Genomic DNA, 19,616 nt, shown 5'->3' on the forward strand with positions numbered 1-19,616 from the left:
CGGGACACAGGGAGAAGGCAACTAAAGCTAAAGTCGGGGTTTGCAATTCTCAGTTCTGACTGGGTCTGCTGGGGGTGGGGTGGGTACGAGGGCTCCGGGGGCTCTAGCCTCCGGCTTCTGTTGGAGATTTTTAAAAAGAATGAAAACTAGGGGGATGTAAAATCCAGACAGAAGCCAAGGCTGGGCCAGGTTCGGGATGGGGGCTGTGTCCACCACCCTCACCAATCTGGAAAGACGGAAAACCCAACAAACCAAAAAGGGGGTGACAAGTGGATGGGAGGGAGTGCGGGGCAGGGCCCCTGGGCCCGTCCACCCTGGGCCTGGCAAGCATGGTGGCTGCTTGCTGTGGGGGAGGCTCAGGGCTGGGCCGCCCCCTCAGCTTCGTGGGCCATGGCCTCGGCCCAGGGAGACTCAGCCCCAGGGACAGAGGGTCCTTTGGCCTCAAGTGTTTGTGGGGGGGCAGCTCCCAGCCCACTGTGACGCCAAAGTGGAACGAGGTATCGTGTGTCTGGATGCGTGGACGCTGTGTGTGCACGCCTGTGTTCGTGGGCGGCAGGGAGACCATTGATGATCCAGGAGAGAACTCTGCAGAGAACCTGGGGCAGGGGCTGTGGCCGGGAGTGCCTGCTGGCCTAGCAGGAGGAAAGTGGAGGGGTGGGGTAGGGGTGGGACCTTTTGCCTGGGCCCGATGCTGTGGGCATCTCTGTGTGTCCCTGGGTGTCGTGTTTGTGTGTCTACATGTATCTGTCTCCACACTCACGGGTCCATGTGTGCCATGGTGTTCACGTGCACCGGTGCTCACCCATGTCTAGATGTACCCATGTATACGTGTGTCTGGGTCCACATGTACCTGTATCTGTGCACGTCTATGTTCACATCTGCCCACGTCCATATGTATCTGGGTCCACATTTATGTAGCCCCATGCCTCCACCTCCTTCTTTCTGTGTGTTCATCAAGGCCCCTGTGTCTGAGTAAGGCCAGTGATTCCCTAAATGTGTCTGGGGTATGTCTCTGTGTTTGTCTGTGCTGCTGTGCGTTCCTGGGGTGTAAATGTGGCCCCTGTGTGCCTTGTCTGGCCGTAGTTATTGTGTGGGCCTGTAGACCCCAGCCCCTAAGCCCTGCTCCCTGTCCCCTGCCCCAGGTGGTAAACATAACCTGCCAAAATATTTTTTTTTGTCTTTTTTTGTGTTTTTTTTTTTTTTCAAGTTCAAGAATCCCCAGTAAAAATTCTCCACGAGGTCTTTTTCCCTTTTTACAAAAATAGAGTTTTTCTTCCCCTCCCACCCCCCCCTTTTTTTTTCCATTTTGTTTCTGCTTCCAGCCCCTCCCCTTCTCCCCACACTCCACCAAGGGGCTCTGGGCCAGCGATGCCCATGCCCCTCCTCACATTTCTCTTTGTTGGGGATTTTTAAACCTGTTCCCCCCAGGCCCTCGGAGATGTTGGGGGGCCTGGACAAGGGGTCCTGGGGGGAACCCCCAGTACCTCCCAAACCACCCATGGAGGGTGGTTGAGGGTGGGGTGGGGGCACATCTCTGCTTTCTTTTTAGCCGAAAAAAGAAACAAAAACCTCCGCCATGAACAAAACCAAGACGAGAGAGTGAACAGCCCAGCCTGAGGTGGGGGCAGGAGACGGGATGGGGGACCCCAGGCACCCCCATTCCCTGCAGACCCTCCCGCCCCTGAGTGCTCACCCTGTGGCTTCCGCAGGGACGTGGGGCCTCACGTCGTCGGTGGTCTGCCTGCGCTGTCTCTCTCGGGCCCCTTCTCTCTCTCTCTCTCTCTCTGCTGCCCGGGGAGGGGTGGGGAGGGCGGATGGGCGGCTGTGGCTCAGGCCTTGTGCTGTTTGCTGGTCTTGAAGGAGACCTGCAGCACGCGCTCGCCCAGGCGGTAGCCGTTGAGGCTGGCAATGGCCATAGCTGCCTCGTCATAGTTGGTCATGGTGACAAAGCCAAAGCCCTTGCACTTGTTTGTGGTGAAATCACGGATGACCTTGACGTTGGTGACTGCCCCAAAGGGACCAAACAGCTGCCACAGCACACTCTCGTCCGCTTCCGGTGACAGGTTGTACACGAAGATGCACCAGCCAGCGCCCGCCGCACCGCCCGACAGGCCCACGCCCGCGAGGCCGCTCATGCCATCAATGGCGATGGGCGAGAACCTGGCGATAAGCGACAGGGGACTACTTTGGGGGTCACGCGGGCTCTGCCCTGACCCCCAGCATGTCCCCGACCCCGCTGTGACCCCGCAACCCCGACACTGTCATGATCATGGCCGAATGACAACTTTGGGACTGTGTTATGGCCTTTGCACCCTCCTGACCCTGCCATGGCCCCATGGTTCCTGACCCCATAATTTCTGGGTCTGCCCTGACTCCGTGATCTCCGTCCTGATCCTGACCACCATCCTCACCTGTAGCCCTGTCTCAACCTTTAACTGTCCCTGAAGCTGTATGCCTCAGCCCATGATCCTGCCCTGAGCCCTGACCTCATCTTGACCCCATGACCTACCAGGTCCTTGGCCTTGTTGATCCCAGCCCCCCACCCTCCCCTGACCCTCACCCTTCCCTAGGTACATCTTCTTACCCCACTCCTACCCTTGACCAGCTCTGACCTCGCCCTGATCCCACCCTTTGCAACCCAGTCCCCACTGTCCCACTGGCCACCCTGACACCCCCCACGCGGCTGGGGGCCCACCCTGGAAGAGCAGCGCGGGGAGACAGACGTAAGCATCGTGACTCCCTCCTGCTCTTCAGGTCACCTCCTCAGGGCGGCCTCTGTAATCCCTCTGTGCCTCACAGGCCTTCTCCCACTCAAACACCTGGGCACCAGCGCATATAGCTCCATCCTCCCTGCAGGGCTTTGTTCCCTGTGGGGCTCCAGCACCAAATGCAGCACCTGGCACACAGTAGGTGCTCACGAGTGTTTGTTGAGTGAATGAATTAATAAAAGATATTGCTGGGCCACATTCCTTGTAGGCTCCCAAGCCTTCAGGACAAAACCACTCATGGCCAGAACCACTCATCCCTGGCCATATGGAACTAATTGCTCACTCCTTGCTCCCAACCTTTGCATAGGCTGTTCCTGCTGCCAGGAGCGCCGTTCCCACTCTGCCCCGCGATCCCAGGCCTCACATGGGTCGGGGTCTCCACTGGCCTTTATCACCCCTTACGCTGCCCCCTTCATGGCCCTGATCTTTATCCTTCCCCGCTGGATGGGGATTATTAATAATACAACAACAGCAGTAGTGGCTGCCTTTTATTGAGTGCTCACTATGTGCCAAGCACTGTGCCAAGGCAGGCTGTATTCGCTTCAGTCACTTAATCTGCACGAGGACTTGGCCATGCTGGAGCCCCAGCCCCAAGCGAAGCGCTGGCACACAGCACGCACTCAACAGCTCACTAGTGAATAAACACAGGGACAGTCACAAGGTCAGGGACGAAGATGACGATGACAGGGACCTTAGTCCACCTCACCCCTGTGACCCTCAGCAAAGATGATCAACAGTGGGGGTGAACTCTGAGATGAACATGGGGACCCTGAGGGTGAGACCCTCGCCTGCACTGGGATGGAAAGGAGGAACCGGGAGAGGCCCAGGTCCCTGCTCTGGTCTTGGGAGCTCTTCCCACCCTCCAGGTCTGCTGCGCCTGTTGTCCCCGTGGTAGGGGGATTGAGGGTCTGCAACTTTATGCAATCTCATCACATTCCAGAGATGAGGCTGAGGCACCGAGTGGAGAACCTAGGTCTGCCTGAACTAAATCTCCTCATGGCCATGCTATTCCCCCAGCGCTGGTAGGCACAACCACGTGGCCCTCCTTGGGGAGGGGGGGCACCGGCCGAGGAGGGACACGAGGACAGGGGGCGGGGGCACTGTTACCTCTTGACTCCGTAGGCCATGTTGAGCAGATTGTCCAGCCTGTGGAGGCAGAAGGGATGGTCAGGGGCGGCCTCGGTCCCACCCCCGGCGATGACGCCGTCGGCCTGCCTCCCCACCCCCACCCGCAGGCCCACAGCGCCGCCCCGCCCCCGCCCGCCGCTCCCGCCCGGCTGGACACCGCCTGGCACGACCCGCTCTTGGCACCACGTCCTCCTGCCCTGCGGCTGCGGCCTCTGTCCTCCCCCTCCGGCCGCAGGGCGTCCCATCAAAGTCCAGGGGCCGGCCTCTCTGGGGTGGATAATTTAATTCCTAACAAAGGCGACAGTAACACCACAGCCAACTCTCTCCCAGCACTTGAGGAGGGCTGGGGAGTGTAACTCCTCACGGCTTGGCTATCCAGGGGCCCATGAGGGGCTCCCATGATTGTCCCCGTTTTCAGTGCTAAAAGCCTGGGCGCAGGTCCTGGGTTCAAGCCTCCTCTTTGCTGTGTCTGGCTGGGCAAGTGACTCTGTGCCTCAGGGTCATCATTCGTATGTGAGGAAAATTAAAGCTGCTTTCATCAGGTTGCTGTGCAGAATAAATAAGTTCCTGGGCCACAGTAAACTTGTTGCCATTGGCTCCATTCCCACTCATGGCGACCCCACGCGTTACAGGGTAGAACTGCTCTGTAGGGCTTTCTTGGCCTTTCTTCCACAGCACTGCTGGGTGAGTTCAAACCAACCTTTAGATTAGTAGCCAAGCGCAAACCATTTGTGCCACCCAGGAACCTCTTAGCATGCAGAACGCTCTCATTAAATGTTTATTATGATTATTACAAACGAGGAACCTGACACACAGAAAGCCACGTGTCTGAGAGAGGGGCAGCCAGGTCTAGATTTCAGTAGGGCTAGCACACATTGAGTGCCTGCTGTATACCAGGGCCTAGGCTCAGCACCCACACACTTCGCTTTTGCTGCCTTCAGCAGCCCTGGCATGTGGGCACTGTCCCTGTGTCCCTCTACCGTGTGGGTTCAGGGAGGGTGGCTACAAGCCTAGGGCACCGGCCTGGGGTGCAGGATGCCCTGGAGGGGTGGCAGGGGGCTCACCGAAAGCGCTGTGTCTGGTGGTGCAGGGGGCCTGCATAGCGCCGGGCAGACGACTGGTAGAGGTGAGTGAGCAGGGCCTGCCCCGTCTTCTGACTTGGGTTATTGGCAAACTTGACCGTGATGGGCTCAGCTGCGCCCAGTGGCTTCTGCCCGTTCAGTCCTTTGATGGCCTCCTCGGCCTCAATCCTCTTGTCGAAGCGGATGAACCCCACGCCCCGAGACACGCCTGCTAGGTGGGAGGGGGCAATGAGGACACTGCCCTCTCCCATGTGACTCCCTCACACCTACTTCTTGCCCTGGCCTCTGAGGTTTCTCCATCTGGGTTCTGCCTCTGCCCCTCACCCCCTCGAGGCCCCTCCTGGCAGCCTGACCTGTGACCTGGTCCACCAGGATGCGTGAGGTAATGATGCGGCCGTACTGGGAGAAGAGCTGCTCCATCTCCTTCTGGCTCATGGTCTTGGGGAGCCCACTGACGTACAGGTTGGCGTCCCGGATGGACGCAGAACTGGGTCTGGCGTAGGACACCTGGGAGGAGGAGTCGGGTGGACAGGGGTGAAGGGAAGGCTCATTTCATAGATGTGGAGAGTGAGGCCACATCCAAACCACTGCCGAGTCACAGAGATGCCTCATCCACCCACACAACAAATGCTTCTCGACTGATCACCAGAGAGGACACAGCTGTGGTGTTGACAACATGTCCTGCCTGTTCTGAGTGTACCCCCACTGGGGTCACACCTCCCCAGAGGCGTCACACCTTCTGGCTCCACAGTCCACAAACAGCCATGTTTTGACCCCTTTGGAAAATGGGCCAGGCCTGTTGGCCTCTCCGCCTCTGGCCTACACTCTGCCCCTTGAGGAAGGCACACAGACTCAGGGCTTTAAGCATCAGCTCCACACTGGCAACTCCCAAATGTCAGTCCTCAGTGTGGGTCTCGCCCTAGGGCTATACACTTGCGTGACGCCTGCCTCCCAGTGGCCCACATGGGGTCTCCACAGCCACATCCTACTCCTGCCCACCCCCAAGTGACTGCACCCAGGCCTGAGGATGTGCTTGACACTTTTTTCATGCCACGTCCTATCCACCATAAATCCAGTCTGCTCCACTTTCCACGTCATCCAGAATTTGGTGCTTCTTCCCACTCCCACGACCCCCACCCTGGTCCAACCATCTTCGGCTTGGACCAGTGCAGTCGCTTCCATTCTGGTCCCCCGGCACCTGCCCTTGCCCCCACAGTCTGTCCTCCCTGCAGCAGTCAGAGGGCACCTGTGAGCACCTGAGTCAGGGCATATCCCTCCTCTGCTCAGGGCCCTCCATGGCTCCCACCTCACTCAGAGCAAAAGCCCAAGTCTCTCCATGGGCCCCCCCCAAGGCCCTGCACCATCTGTCTGTCACCTTTGTGCCCTCGTCTCCACCGTCTACGCCCCTCCCTCACTCGGCTCCAGCCACCAAACACCCCAGAGGCAGGGTCCCACCTCAAGGTCTTTGCCCTGGCTGTGCCCTCTGCCTGGGACTCTGTTCCTCCGTTTTCTGCTTCAGCTTTCAGTTCAAACGTCCTCCCAGCAGACCTCTCCTGTCTGAATGTGCGCCCCCTCCCCTTACTCTCTGTCAAAGCACTTCTCTCCATTGTGAATTAATACACGTTTTGGTGTGATCACTTGATTTCTGTCATTTATAAGGGTCCAGCCCAACAATGAAACTCTCTGCAGCTGTTTAAAAAATGGTGGACGTGTATATTTATCTCCCGGAAACAGTGGTGAGTATTGTGAAGTGAGGGAAAGAAAAGTCCATTTACAAAGTAGCGCGTATGTGTGACCCCATCTCATTATGTGTTTATAAATGTCCTGGAAAATGGCTGGAGGGACCCTTAGCTGGGGAGGCGGGGAGGACGTGAGCTCTCCCGCCTCCTTTTTCTGCCAATGTCTATTTTCTGTTTTTTTTTTTTTTTTTAATTAACCTCTGCGCTGACAGGGGTCATTGTCAAGGGTTCAGTTTTGTTTAGGGCAGTGAGTTGTGAAGGTGTATTACTTCATTAGAAATAACTAATTAAAAACTAGCCAAGTAAAGAAGGCGGGCTGAGTGTGGATGGCGCTGAGGGTGCTCAGGGGTGGGAGGTTGTGACTGGTAGGGTGGTGCGTACCTGGGGTCCTTCTGAAATGGGAGAAACCCAGGAGCTACTATTCTGGGATAAAAAAAATTATGGCCATGAATTTGATGGGTTTCTCTCTCCCCCACTGAACTGTGAGCTTTGATAGGAAGAGACTTGCTGAGGGGTCCTGGGTGGGTGTTTGGGGTCCAGGAGCAGCACAGAGATGCACAGAGAGATGCAGCCACAGAGTAGGCCTTCAGGGCCTTTCCCATCCCTCCCTGTGGGCCGTCCTGGGGGCATGTCCCGCACCCGAGTGTGGGCTCCCTGAGAGCAACACAGGTGAAATTCCTCCCACACCCCTCACACCAGGATGAGGCCTGGCACACAGTGGGGAGCTGGAAATATTTGGGGCAGAATCTGCTGGACCCCCCAGCCAGGTCTGACCACACTACGCAGTACACAGGCAGAAACACACTCAAGGCCACACTGCATCACACAGCCCACAGCCACAGTGACTTGAACCATCAGGAGTGTTAACACTAGGCCACTGCCACATTGTGGTGACACCCGGGGTCTTATACAATTACAGGGAGAGTCGGAGAGCCGCGTACCTGCCACACCGCCACACAAGCACACAATGTCACACACGTCTCACCCCGGATGGGGCACAGTTCGACATAACCACCCAACTTTACCATGCCACACAAACACCTTGTCATAGCCAGGCACACCACATAGCGCCACCACAGCCCAGTTACAATGTGTCACAGAACACCTGTCAAATCAACACCATGCTTAACAAACACATCACCACTATGTCACACAACCACCGCCAGGAACAGCCAGACATACCACGTCACAGCTGAAGTCACAGTGCTACAAAACACCATGTCCCACGAATACTGTGTCTCAGAGTCCAAGTGCCCCTCAGAGTCTTACATACACCCCCTGCATCGTGTACACACACACCCATGTATACATACACACACACACACACACACACACGCCGCCTTGTGCGCATACAATGGCCCTCTGGCTCTCACAGTTAGTCACTAGGTACCACCCTTGGCACCTATGACCACCCTCACACCGCAGGGCTTCTGGGTCTAGTTGGCCATATAGGGGCCCATCGGGTCATGACCTTATCCCACCCCACCTCAGGAAGAGGAACAGATTCTGGCACCTCTGTTCCTATGGTGAACTGGGGGCCAGATGGGTGCTCCACCCCTCCCCCAGCTTCTCCCAGGGTCCAGGAGCAGATTTGTGGGGTGGAACCCAGACACCCCCAGGCAAACCTAGAGGGGGGAGTTTCCATGGCGACCCCCCCCAGGGAACCTGGGCTTGCAGGGTCCCAGCTGCAGCTGCTGCAAGAGGAGGGTGTGTTGCACAAAGGTGGGCCCCCCCCAGTCCCACCCTCCCAGACCCTAATTAAGCTCCAGATGGCAGATGGGCTCCGCCCCCTATATTTCCATGACAAAGGCAGGGAGGGGGCTGCCCACTGGACCCTGGTCACTCCTGCTGCTGCTGCTGGGTACCTCCAGGGCTGACAGACTCTCTGGGGCTCCAGAGAACAGGGAGGAGGGGCTGTTATTGTCCCCATTGACAGGTGAGGACACTGAGGTTCAGAGAGGTAAAGCCACTGGTCCCCAGGTGACCCAGGCAGAAAGCCTTGGAGGAGAGGTTCAAGCTGCCCAGGGGGTGAGTATTGGGAAGGAGAGGGGTGGAAATGCAGGAAGAAGGATGGTAGTGGGGGCTGGGTGTCAGGGAGCAGGTAGGTAGCAGTGGGGGTGTGAAAGCACCAACCTTGATCGTCTTGGTCTGCAGTTTGAGGCCATTGAGGGTGTTGATGGCTTTGTCAGCATCGTTGGGGTCAGAGTAGTTCACAAACCCATAGCCGAGGCTTTGCCCTGTGGGTAGGACCGGCACGATGACCTCCCCACTCAAACCCCAGACCTGCCAGTGCCCTCCCAAACCCAGGCCTGAGGGGCTGACCCTCCCCAAGGTTATGTGAACCAAGACCCCACTCTTATCTCTTCCTCCAGAGTTCTACCCTTTTTCCATGATACCTGTAGACCCACCCCAGCATCCCACCTGCCTCCATAACCCCTGAGAACCCCATCTGTGGTCACATCTGTCCCTCCATCACATCTCAGGTCCCCCAAAATCTTACCTGTTTCCATCAACTCCCCACTTAGAATAGCACCTGTCTCCCTATCACATCTCAAATCCCTCAGAGTCTTATCTGCCCCATCACACCTATACTCTTGAGGCTACCACCTCTCACCTCTATTCCTCGCTCTTGCCCCACCCCATCCACCAGAAGCCACACCTGTGATCTTGTCCCGCACCAGCTTGCAGGATTCGATGTCACCAATGCTACCGAAGAGACTCTTGAACTCATCCTGGGTCATATTCTGGGGCAGATAGTTGACAATGAGGTTGGTCTTGCTGTCATCAGTGGCTCCGTTTGTACCAAGGAGTGGCCCGTTGGGCAGGGCCGGGCCTGCCGGGCCCCCCGCCACCTGAGACTCCATGGCCCCGAGTATCTGCTGGAGACAACAGGCCACACCCGCTCACCGCCCAGTTCCTACACCAGGGCCAGCGGGAATGGGGAGGGGCTTAATGGTGATCAATTAGCCATGTCGGACAGGGGCTTGAACATGGGGAGGGGACCGTGTATTCTTTTGGTAATGACATATTTGCCTATATCCTTGCATATATTAAGCACCTACTATGTGTTGACTAAGATAGACTAGGAAAAAAAAAAAAACAACTGGTGATCTACCTCCTAAAGTTAGCTAATAAAAGCCCTATGGATCACAACAGAATATTGTCCAATATAGTGCTGGAAGATGACCCCCCTAGGTTGGAAGCCACTCAAAATGCACAGCTGCTGCACCAATAGACTTGAGCACACCAACAATCGTGAAGACGGTACAAGACTGGGCAAAGTTTCCTTCTGTTGTACACAGGGTCGCCATGAGTCAGATTCAACTCGATGGCAATGGACAACAACTATGCTCCAGGACTGGACAAAGCACTCCACATGTGATTTTACTGTGAAAAATTTCTTACATAAATACCGTATATGCAAACTGAAGTCTCAAACCTATCTGTGCATTTTACAGAATAATAAAATGAACATTTATGTCTTCAGAATAAAAAAGACAACAATTTTTTATGGAGTACTGAGTTTCAGTTTACAGTGATGGAAAGATCACATTGATTAAGAGTAGGTTTACACAGCCGACTAATAGTAATTGCTGTCAATAAATTGTACATCTGTAAAGAGCTAAAGTGGCAAAAGTTGTGTGATAGATATATTTACAGCACTGACCAAAAAAAAAAAAGCTGAGGCTGCTTATGTACAATCAAACCTCGTGGGATTTCGTTCCTTGGTTTGAAGGTTTAAGGTCATGGTTTCATGGGACATCCCAGTTAGTTGGCCTCATAATGTGTTTAGTGCTTCTTTTCTACCTCCTAGTTTGTTGAGTAGTGCCTGGAGTCTGAAAATCTTGCAAGCAGCCATCCAAGGCAGAACAATTGGTCTCTATTCATCTGGAGCAACAGAGAAAGAAGGAGAGTCAAGAATAGGAGGAGGAAATGGAATGTGTGGCTTTTTGCATCCATGAACAACTGTGTCCTTTGCCACGAGACCAGAAGAACAGGATGTTGCCTGGCTACAATCACTGAACCTTTTTATTAAAGATTTTATGGAAGAATCCTGATCAAAAAGGGGGAAATACAGAGCAGAATTTTAAATTCTCATGAATCCAGATTTTGCGGAGCCATGGAGGCTGGATGAACCCCTGAAACTATTACCCTAAGATAATCTTGAAACCTTAAACCAAAAAATCTCCTGAAGTCTTCTTAAAAACCAAACAATAGTTTAGCTTAACTAGTAAAGAATGCCTGCCTAGAGAATTACGCTCTTTTAAGATCTATCTGTATGGTATCAAATTGACAACTGCAACTCAAAAGATTAGACAGCAAATTTAGGGGGCAGTGAGTTTATGTTAATGGAGGAGGAACAACTCAGAAAGGAGGCTGAGAATCACTGCACAACTTGAAGAATGTATCCAGTGTCACTGAATTGTACACGTAGAATCTGTTGAATTGGTGTATGTTCTGCTGTATATATTCTCAACAACAAAAATAAAATAAATTATAAAATATATATAATATATATATATATATTTTAGAAGCCCCCACAACCCACTCCCTGATAATAAACTCCTTTCTTCCCCTTAAAGGTAATCCCTATTCCAAGTATCATGTTAATATTTCTTTTGCTTCATGCATAGACTTCCATTAGGCATTTATCCCCACAGCTTTTCCATTGAGCTATTTTGGTTTTTTATGGATAACATAATAACACCTGCAAATAATGACAATTTTATTTCTTCTTCTCCAGTCTACACCTGTTTTTTTTTTTTTTCTTGTCTTATTGCAGTGGCTACAATGTGACTAAAAGCAAAAACAAACCTGTTGCCATCAAATCAGTTTTGACTCATTCATAGCCACCCTTTAGGACAGAGTAGAACTGCCTTCATAGTGTTTCCAAGGAGCTGCTGGTGGATTCAAACTGCTGACCTTTTGGTTAGCAGCAGCTTCCTTATTCCTGATGTTAAAGGAAATGTTTTAAACAATTCACAGCTAAACATGATCTTTACTATAGGTTTTTTTTGTAGATGGCTTTTACCAGGTTAAGAATATTTTATTCTTATAATTCTAACAAGATTATTTTTCTAAGGGATGGATGTTGAATTTTATTGAAATTTTTTCTACATCTATTTGAAATTATTGTTTTGCTTTAATATGTTAACGTTATGAATTACATTAATTAATTTTACAATATTAAACCGACCTTGGATTCCTAGCATAATCCAAACCTGGTCATGTTGTAATTTTTGTTTTTATTTGCTGAATGCTTTTGTGTTTTTTTTTAGAATTTTTTTATCTCTATGTTCAGGACAGCATACTGTTGTATGTTTAATTGTTAAAAAGACTCTAAAATGTTATTTTTAAAGTTTTTTTTGTTAAGTTATTCTTTTTAAAAAATAATTTACTTTGTTTTATTTTTGTTGTTGTTAATATACACAGCAAAAACATATATGCCAATTCGAGTTTCTACATGTACAATTCAGTGGAATTGATAACATTCTTCGAGTTGTGCAACAATTCTCACCCTTCAGGGCCTTTTCTGTCCCTCCACTGTGGTCTGTCCTGGGGGCAGGTCCTGCACCTGGGTATGGGCTCTCTGAGAGCAACACAGGTGGAATTCACCTGTATCCCACACCAGGAGGAAGCCTGGCACTTTGGGGGCCTCTGTTTTACTTTGTTATGAACTCAAAAGAACTGGTAATGGCTATCTCAGGGGCCATGTAGAGAAGAATTTTAACGCCACATCTGAGCTCAGCAGGTAACAGTGGTGGGATTGATTGACATTGTCTGCTACGGACATAGTAAGGTAAATTAGCCTGCATTTTCTCATGTCCCTTCCTTTAGCACAGTTGGCAAATAGGTTGCCCTCACCTGAAAACTCAAAATGAGTTGATGGGGTCATCCTAGATGGTTGAATTGAGGGGTGTTGGGAAGCTATATCCAGTTTTAGTGGGAAAGACCATTTTGATGAATTAGCAATGTCTGCCATGGCCACAGAATTACAAATAGACAGCAGGTACGTGTTATCTCAGCTATTCCTGCCTGTGTGCCAGGCACCGATTTTCTTATTCACAAGAATACTGAAAAGTTTTTTTTTTTTTTTAAATTTTCACTTGACAAATTAGAAAACTGAGGTTTGAAGATATTTTAAAAATTGCCAAAGATCAGGTAGCATATAGTAAATGGCAGAACAGGATTTATACATGAGTTTTTCTGACCTCTAGCCTGTATTTCCAACTTCTAGTGCCAATCAAGGCTAGTTCCAGCACCAACATTTCTCAGCTGTGCATCCTCAGACATGCCACTTACTGCTTCTGGGCCTCTGCTCCACTTTGCCACAGACTTCAAATTACTGGCACAGTGGCCTAGGGAAGAATCTAAAGCCACACGTGGAAACAGCTGGAACATGTTCTGAGGTCAGTTAGCAATGCCTGCCACAGGCACCGTCATGGGAAATGGAAGCAGGTTTGTCATGTCTGACATTCCTACCTCATAATATTGCTATTAATAATTGCTCCCTGATTTTGGATATCTACCAGGTACCAGGCACTGTGTGGGGCACTTTCATTTATTTCTTCCAACAGTCTCAAAAGGCAGAGAACATTCTCTAGTTTTCTAGCTTATAGGTGAGAAAACTGAGTTCACAGACATTAGGAGGTCTGTTTGACTACAAAACTGATTTTAATCACTACAGCCAAAGCCTGTAGTGATTAAAGACTCCAGTTTTGGAAACTCTACTATGTAGGACATCATGGATGGAAAAGTGGAGGGTAAGGGAAAACGAGCGAATCCCTCTGCCACCTTATAGCGGTGTGTCCTGAGGAATGATCTTGCTCTTCCGTGGGCCTCTGTATCTTTCTCATTTACTCTTATTAAACGGATGGCACAGAGGGTCAGACGATGAAGATGGCACAAGACCAGGTAACGTTCTGTTCTGTTATATATAAAGTTGGTATGAGTCATACCCACTGACTCTACAGCAATTAACAACAGCAACAACAGAGGGTCAACTTCCCTGCAACTCCAATACAACTGGGTGAAAGTGTCTGTCTGAGGGACTGCTGGATGGATTAGCAATGTCTGCCATGGATGCTGGTGGTGAAGAAACAACTCACGTTCCACAGATTTGTATCACAGTCTCGTGACATTAATACTTTACTAATAACCATGGCCATGACATGTGCCAGACAAAATTCTTTGTGTAACATTTACCAGTTGATCCTCCCAGTGTTGAAAATTATGAGACTCTTCTTCATTTTACAGATGAGGAAACTAAGTCTTAATAAGGGGTAGGGACTTGCAGCATTTAAATGGCGAACTGAGAATTCAAGTTCAGGGGTTGGATTCCAGGCTCATTTTCCTAACAAAACGGCCAGTAATAATAAAAATAAAAAGAGCTAATAGAACTGAGCACCTACCGTATGCCCTGCCCTGGGCGTCAATGTCGCCAAGTCATTCAATTTGCCACCACGTGCTAGGCACTGGCTCTACCCTCATCCCTGTCTCCTCTGACACTCATGTCACCTCTCTGGGCCTCCGTCTTTTCAATAAAGGTATGACACAGAAGTCCCTCACATATGGAGATGAATTCTGAATTTCCACCCAGGCTGCTGAAGACAGAGTTGTGTGATTGGTGTGCCTGCTATGGGAGTCTGATAAGCAAACATCAGTACACAAGCTACTGGCTCAGGACGTTCAATTCCAGTTTTGGAACTGTAGGACATCATGGTTGGAAAAGTGGAGGGTCAGCGAAAACGAGGGAAACCCTTCATGAGATGGATTGACACGATAGCCACAACAATGAACATACCAATGATCATGAGGATGGCACAGGACCAGAGAAGGTTTCATTCTGTTGTACATGAGGTCACCATGAGTTGGAGCCCACTCGACAGCAACTAACAACAATTATGTGCCAGGCATGGAACCAAGTATTTCAAGTGCATATTTTTCATTGACTTTCCACAACCACACTGAAAGGTGGAGATTGTCTTCTCTACTCTCAAATGGAGAAACGGAGAGTCAGGGAGGCCTCTGACTTGCCCAGGGTGACAGGAGAAGGTGGAAGTGGTGGAATCAGGATTTGATCCCTGATCAGTTGATTCCAGAGACTACAGGATTATGAGTTGCCCGACCACTAACGCTGCCCCCAGCTTGAATGGAGTGAAGAGGTGATTGGGGTAGTCAGACCTGGGATCCTGAGGCCCAGCCTACCAATCTCTCCATCACCCCATCTGCGCCAGAGCTTGCCAGAACATAGAGGGATCAGTGTCATGTTTCCTCCTCAGCTGAGCCTGCTGGCTGAGCCATTAATGGGGTTGGATTGGTAGAAGCCACGCCCGCCCTGCCCCAGCCTGCAGCAAGGAGATCACAGGGACCTTCAAGGGTTGGCCAGGAGAGGGATGGAGGGGTGAGGTTAGCTCAAAGATGGAGAAACAGAGGCAGACAGCGGGCCTGGGAGCAAGGGAGCTCTCTTGTGTGCGCACTTTCTCTCTGAGTCTCTCCTTTCTGTTTCTCTTCTTCTCTCTCTCATCTCCTCTGTCCCTACCTCCTCTCTGTCCATCTCTCTCTGAACTCCTCTTTCCTCCCCTCTACTCAGTCTCTGCCCATGTCACCCCCTCTCTGTCCCTCCTTCTCTCTCTGTCACTCTTTTTCTCCGGCCCCTTTGCAGCACTGAACACACGTTTGGCATGTGAAGTTTGCAGTGAACACACCTGAGGTCGCTTGCTGCATAGACCCTCCTATGTCTAACCCCTTTGACCCGAGCTGCATCCCCCGGCCCCAGTTATAGCAGCAGATGCCTGACAATAGGGCACTGAGTGGCATACATGATGAGGCTGGGCCACCACGTGGTGCTGATTGAGCCTCCCACTCTGGGCCCTTCCCCCTTCATGCAGGACCCTCGCCTGTCTCAGTTTACCCCCTGACTGCCTCCCAGCCTATCCTCAGGATGGGTCTCTGCCTGAGTGTCCCTCACTGGGGTGGCCAGGCCCCCAAGGGCCTCAAGGCCCTTGTGTGGCCTCTGGCCACACCCTCTCCTCTTTGTCCATCAGTTTCCCTTTTCCAAATAGGCGGGGCTGGGCTGTTGTGGGGTTCTGAGGGTCCTCAGGAGGTCATACTCCCCGTCTCAGACCTGGGTGAGCCGCTTGAGAAGCAGGGAGGGAAGGGAGCTGGCCTGAGGTGAGCTTGTGAGGTGAGCTGGGTGGGCGGGTCCAGGGTGCAGGGGGGAGAGGCCCAACGGTGGAGGGAGTGCTGACCATACCCTCACCCACCGTGCTCGCCACAACTCGAAAAAGAAGCCCAGAAAGAAACACAGTATACAGACACATAGGGAGAGACAAGAAGAGCGGAAGAGGGAGGCCTGGGCGCCGGGACCAGACAAAGGACGCGCGTCGGCGCTGGGAGCGGAGTCGCGCGACGGGGGCGGGGGCGGAGCCGGGGCGGGGTCAGAACTGGCCAGCCCCGCCTCCGGGATACGCCCGGGCTGCAGAGTGGAAATTCGAGGGCTCGTACGAGGCCAGGCCCCAGGGCCCTAGGGGGCGTGGCCTCGATGGGCGTGGAGGGGCGTGGCCAGACAGGGCGTGGCCGGGCGGGCGGGGCCGCGAGCTCGGGAGCTGACCAGCCCCGTGGCTGCTGAAGGAGCCCGGCTCCGGGCGCCGGGCGAGTGGAGCGGGCGGGCGAGCGTATTCAAGGTCACCCCGTGCCTCAGAGCCCTGGCGGAGTGGGGCGCCTGGTACCGATTTAGGGGGGCTGCCTCAGCCCCCTATCCCATCTCCCGGGAGGCGGGGGCCCAGGAGCCCGAAAGCCCCCCCCCCGAGAATCTTCCTCTCCCCTCCCCCTCCCCGCAGCCTGAGGCGCCCGCGCGAGGCTACCGCCCGGAAAGAAACGCCGAGAAACAAAGGGACGCGGCGGCCGCGGCGGCGGGCCCGCGGGGCCTCCGGGCGCGCCCCCTCCCCTCCCCGCTTGCCGCAAGGTCGTCGGGCTCGAGGACGAGACACCAGGCTCCCGGGCGCGGCCGAGTCCTGGGGCGCGCGATCCTACGCCACCCGCCTCCCCGGGGCCCTCGGGGACTCCCTGCCTGCCTTGGCCTGGCCCAGCATCAGTGATCGGGGCCCTGCGTTTGCCTGGGCGGCCTGCGGGGTCCGGAGCTAGATGGAGGCGGCATCCTCCGCCTCTGCGGCCCCTCCCCCATCAGGCCGGCTTTGGGGAGGTGGGCAATCTCGCCCCCAGGGCCGCGTAGAAATCCCTCTGAATCGCAACCCGGCTCCCCAAGTCTTTCCAGGACAGGCTTTGAGCGCCTCCAGCACTCTGGGCGCCGCCCTGCCCACTCTCAGGCCCCAAGCCTTGGTCCTACCCCCCCACCCAGGCCTAGCTAGGCCTGGTCCTACCCCCCCCCATCTCCACGGAACCTGGGCCCAACCTCTCCCCGTCCAGGTTTTCCCTCGGCGACAGAATACCTACAGTGACCATTCTTGTGTGCCCGGCGGGCGCGGTCCGTGTAGAGGGCGGCTCCGGGGGTCGTGCACTCCGATGGGGGGCGCCCGATGCTCACGCCGGGGCCCGCCCGGGCGGCCTCTGGAGCGGCAGCTGCAGAGGCGGCAGTGAAGGCGGCGGTTCCCTCGAGGCTGGGGGACGGGCCCGAGCCCGGGGGGCACGCGCGCGGACGACCGGGCCCCGGGGTGGCCGGCGGGTGGCAGGGGACGGAAAGAGGGCGCGGGGTTAAGAACGCCCCCTGCGCGGCCCCGCGGGGCCCGGGGAGGTTGCGTTTCCCAACAGAATTCCTAGCGCTCTGCCCAATCGCCGCAGCCCCCTCGGCTCGGCCTGTCCGGTCCCGGGTGCTCAGTTCTCTGCCCTCGCCCGCCCTCCCTCCCTCCCGCCGGCCGGTGCTGCGCGCTCCGCGCTCTGGGCCGCGCCGCCGCCGCCCCCAGCCCTTTATAGCAGCAGCTGCCAGCGCCGGCGTCGCTTATTGGCTGAAGCGCCAGAGCCCCGCCCCCTCGCGGCACCCGACGGCGCGGCAGGTGGAAGCGAGTGCGCGGTGGCGCGGACTCTGCGCCTCGGAAAGCGCATCCTGGGGCTCTGATTGCCACTTTCTGACCCGGCTGCCTCGGCAGACCCTGTCCCTTGCCTTAACTCCCCTTCTTGAGTGGACTGTCTGTTGGGGCGACAGGGTAGGTTTCCTACTTCTGTCCAGCATCCGAGATGAGGGCGAGAAGGAATAGGTGCCCCGATCTCCCGGAGGCACTGTCCACGAGAAGACTGGAAGAGGACGGGGAACAAAGATTTCCATGGGAAGAAGCCTCCAGTCTTGGGGGCACAAGGTGTAGCCCTTCAAAACTAGGGGGGTGGGTGGTTGATGATTGGAGCCCTAATCTATCTGAAAAGATGTTGGGACCCCCTGGATTGTTAGGAGTAGGGTAGGTGCCTCTGGGGTTCAAAAAGTGGGGACTTGCACCCCACAGTGCAGGGAACCCCGCACTGCTCCAAAGGGAGAAAGAGGTTCCGGGTTCAGGGTACCATCCAATTCCCGTTGGCACTCTGCAACCGCAGGAAGCCATGGGGCCTCTCGCTACCCTTAACACTGGGGTGGTTGGATCTGCCATTTAAATGTCCTGGCTTTCTGGGCTCGTGATTGGTCTCCCTGGCTGTGGAGTCACGCTCCTTTTCTGGTAGGAGGACCTGGCCTCTCTCTAAGTCGATGGAGGAGATGCAACCTCCTTTGGTGAGAGGCGCACAGGCATATTTATTTCGGGAGAGCGGCCAGGCGCGGGAACTCGCTCTCACTGGGGCGGGGAGGGGGGGGCGCCTTAGAGTTCAGCTTCAGCACCATAGACAGCGGTCCGACGGCACAGTCGAGGGCGCTGAGACTGGGCAAATTAGCCCGGCACCCCTTAACCTGAGAGTCGCCTCCACCCTATCCTCGTCCCTGCACTCCCTTGTAGACTCCAGAGTCTGTCCGAGAGTGTCATTAAACCCAGCGAGGAGAGCCTAATTTGACCAATCAGGGACGACCCTAGGGAGAACCAATAGCAAGAGGATGCCTTAGAGACTGAGCCAATCAGAGCGCCAGCAGCAGAGGGCGCTGCCACACTGATGGAGACTGTAGGCCAATCACAGTGGCTCCGCAATCGAGGCGGTGGCGATGCGGACCCTCGGGTGGCCTAGCTTGGGCCTACCGGGGCAGACCGGGCGGCCGGCTGTGGAGACCTCGAGCGATCACTTGTTCCCTACTTTATGCTCCTCCCAGATCGGACGCTGCGTCAGGAGGGTGGCTACTCCTGGGTGCGCAGACCCGGCTGCGGTTCCCATGGAAACTGCCGGCTCCGGCTGCGGCGATGCGGGAAGGGCGAAGAGTAGTGAGCCTAAGTGGTGGAGAGCGACCCTCAGCGGCCTCATTCTCACAGATTCTTCCGTCCCCGGCCCGTATAGCCCCCGGTCCAAAGCGGACACTGGGGCCGACCGCCCCCCAGAGCAGGTGAGGAGCCGCTAGGGCCAATCTCGGCGTGGCGCCACAGGGCTCTCCTGGGCACGTTCCCAGGCTCGCGGCTGCGGTCCCCAGGGTCACGTGGCCGCAGCCACTACGGCCCACGCGGCTCGCGCGCCACCTGGCGGCCGCAGCAGGGAAGAAGAGCGCCGCGGGGTATGGCTCCCCGGCCTTTCCCCTCGTGGCCGACAGGCGGCGGCAGCCTCAGCATCCTCCTCTGGGAAATGGGGCCAGGGCAGTTGCCCAGCCTCTGCCAATCCACGCCCCTTCCTGTTTCAGGAACAGGCCGAGCTGGCTCACCTCCGGGCCTTGGCACTGGCTGTTCCTTTGGCCTGGAACTTGCCTCCTCCTTTCTTCAGGGATGGATCCTCTTTGTCATTCTGGTCTATGCTCAAATGCCACCTCCTCAGAGGCCCTCCCTAAA

The 19,616-nt window shown here is 54.6% G+C and overlaps 1 protein-coding gene across 3 annotated transcripts; it reads right to left on the minus strand.

Moving 5' to 3' along the window:
• Positions 1-1,348: 1,348 nt before the first annotated feature.
• Positions 1,349-17,494, minus strand: ELAVL3 (ELAV like RNA binding protein 3). Of its 3 annotated transcripts, none has more exons than XM_049875829.1 (7): positions 17,173-17,494; positions 9,377-9,593; positions 8,851-8,954; positions 5,332-5,485; positions 4,961-5,186; positions 3,876-3,914; positions 1,349-2,181 (listed from the first exon to the last, which is right to left on the minus strand). In XM_049875829.1, the coding sequence occupies exons 1-7, from the start codon at positions 17,179-17,181 to the stop codon at positions 1,830-1,832; spliced, it is 1,101 nt and encodes a 366-aa protein (XP_049731786.1). In that variant the 5' UTR covers positions 17,182-17,494; the 3' UTR covers positions 1,349-1,829. The 3 variants fall into 3 exon arrangements, with proteins under 3 accessions (XP_049731786.1, XP_049731787.1, XP_049731785.1); XM_049875830.1 differs by having other exon boundaries at positions 1,349-2,160; positions 9,377-9,596; XM_049875828.1 differs by having other exon boundaries at positions 9,377-9,596.
• Positions 17,495-19,616: the final 2,122 nt, after the last annotated feature.

This window comes from Elephas maximus, chromosome 3 (genome assembly GCF_024166365.1).
Source record: "Elephas maximus indicus isolate mEleMax1 chromosome 3, mEleMax1 primary haplotype, whole genome shotgun sequence".
Taxonomy (NCBI): Eukaryota; Metazoa; Chordata; class Mammalia; order Proboscidea; family Elephantidae; genus Elephas; species Elephas maximus.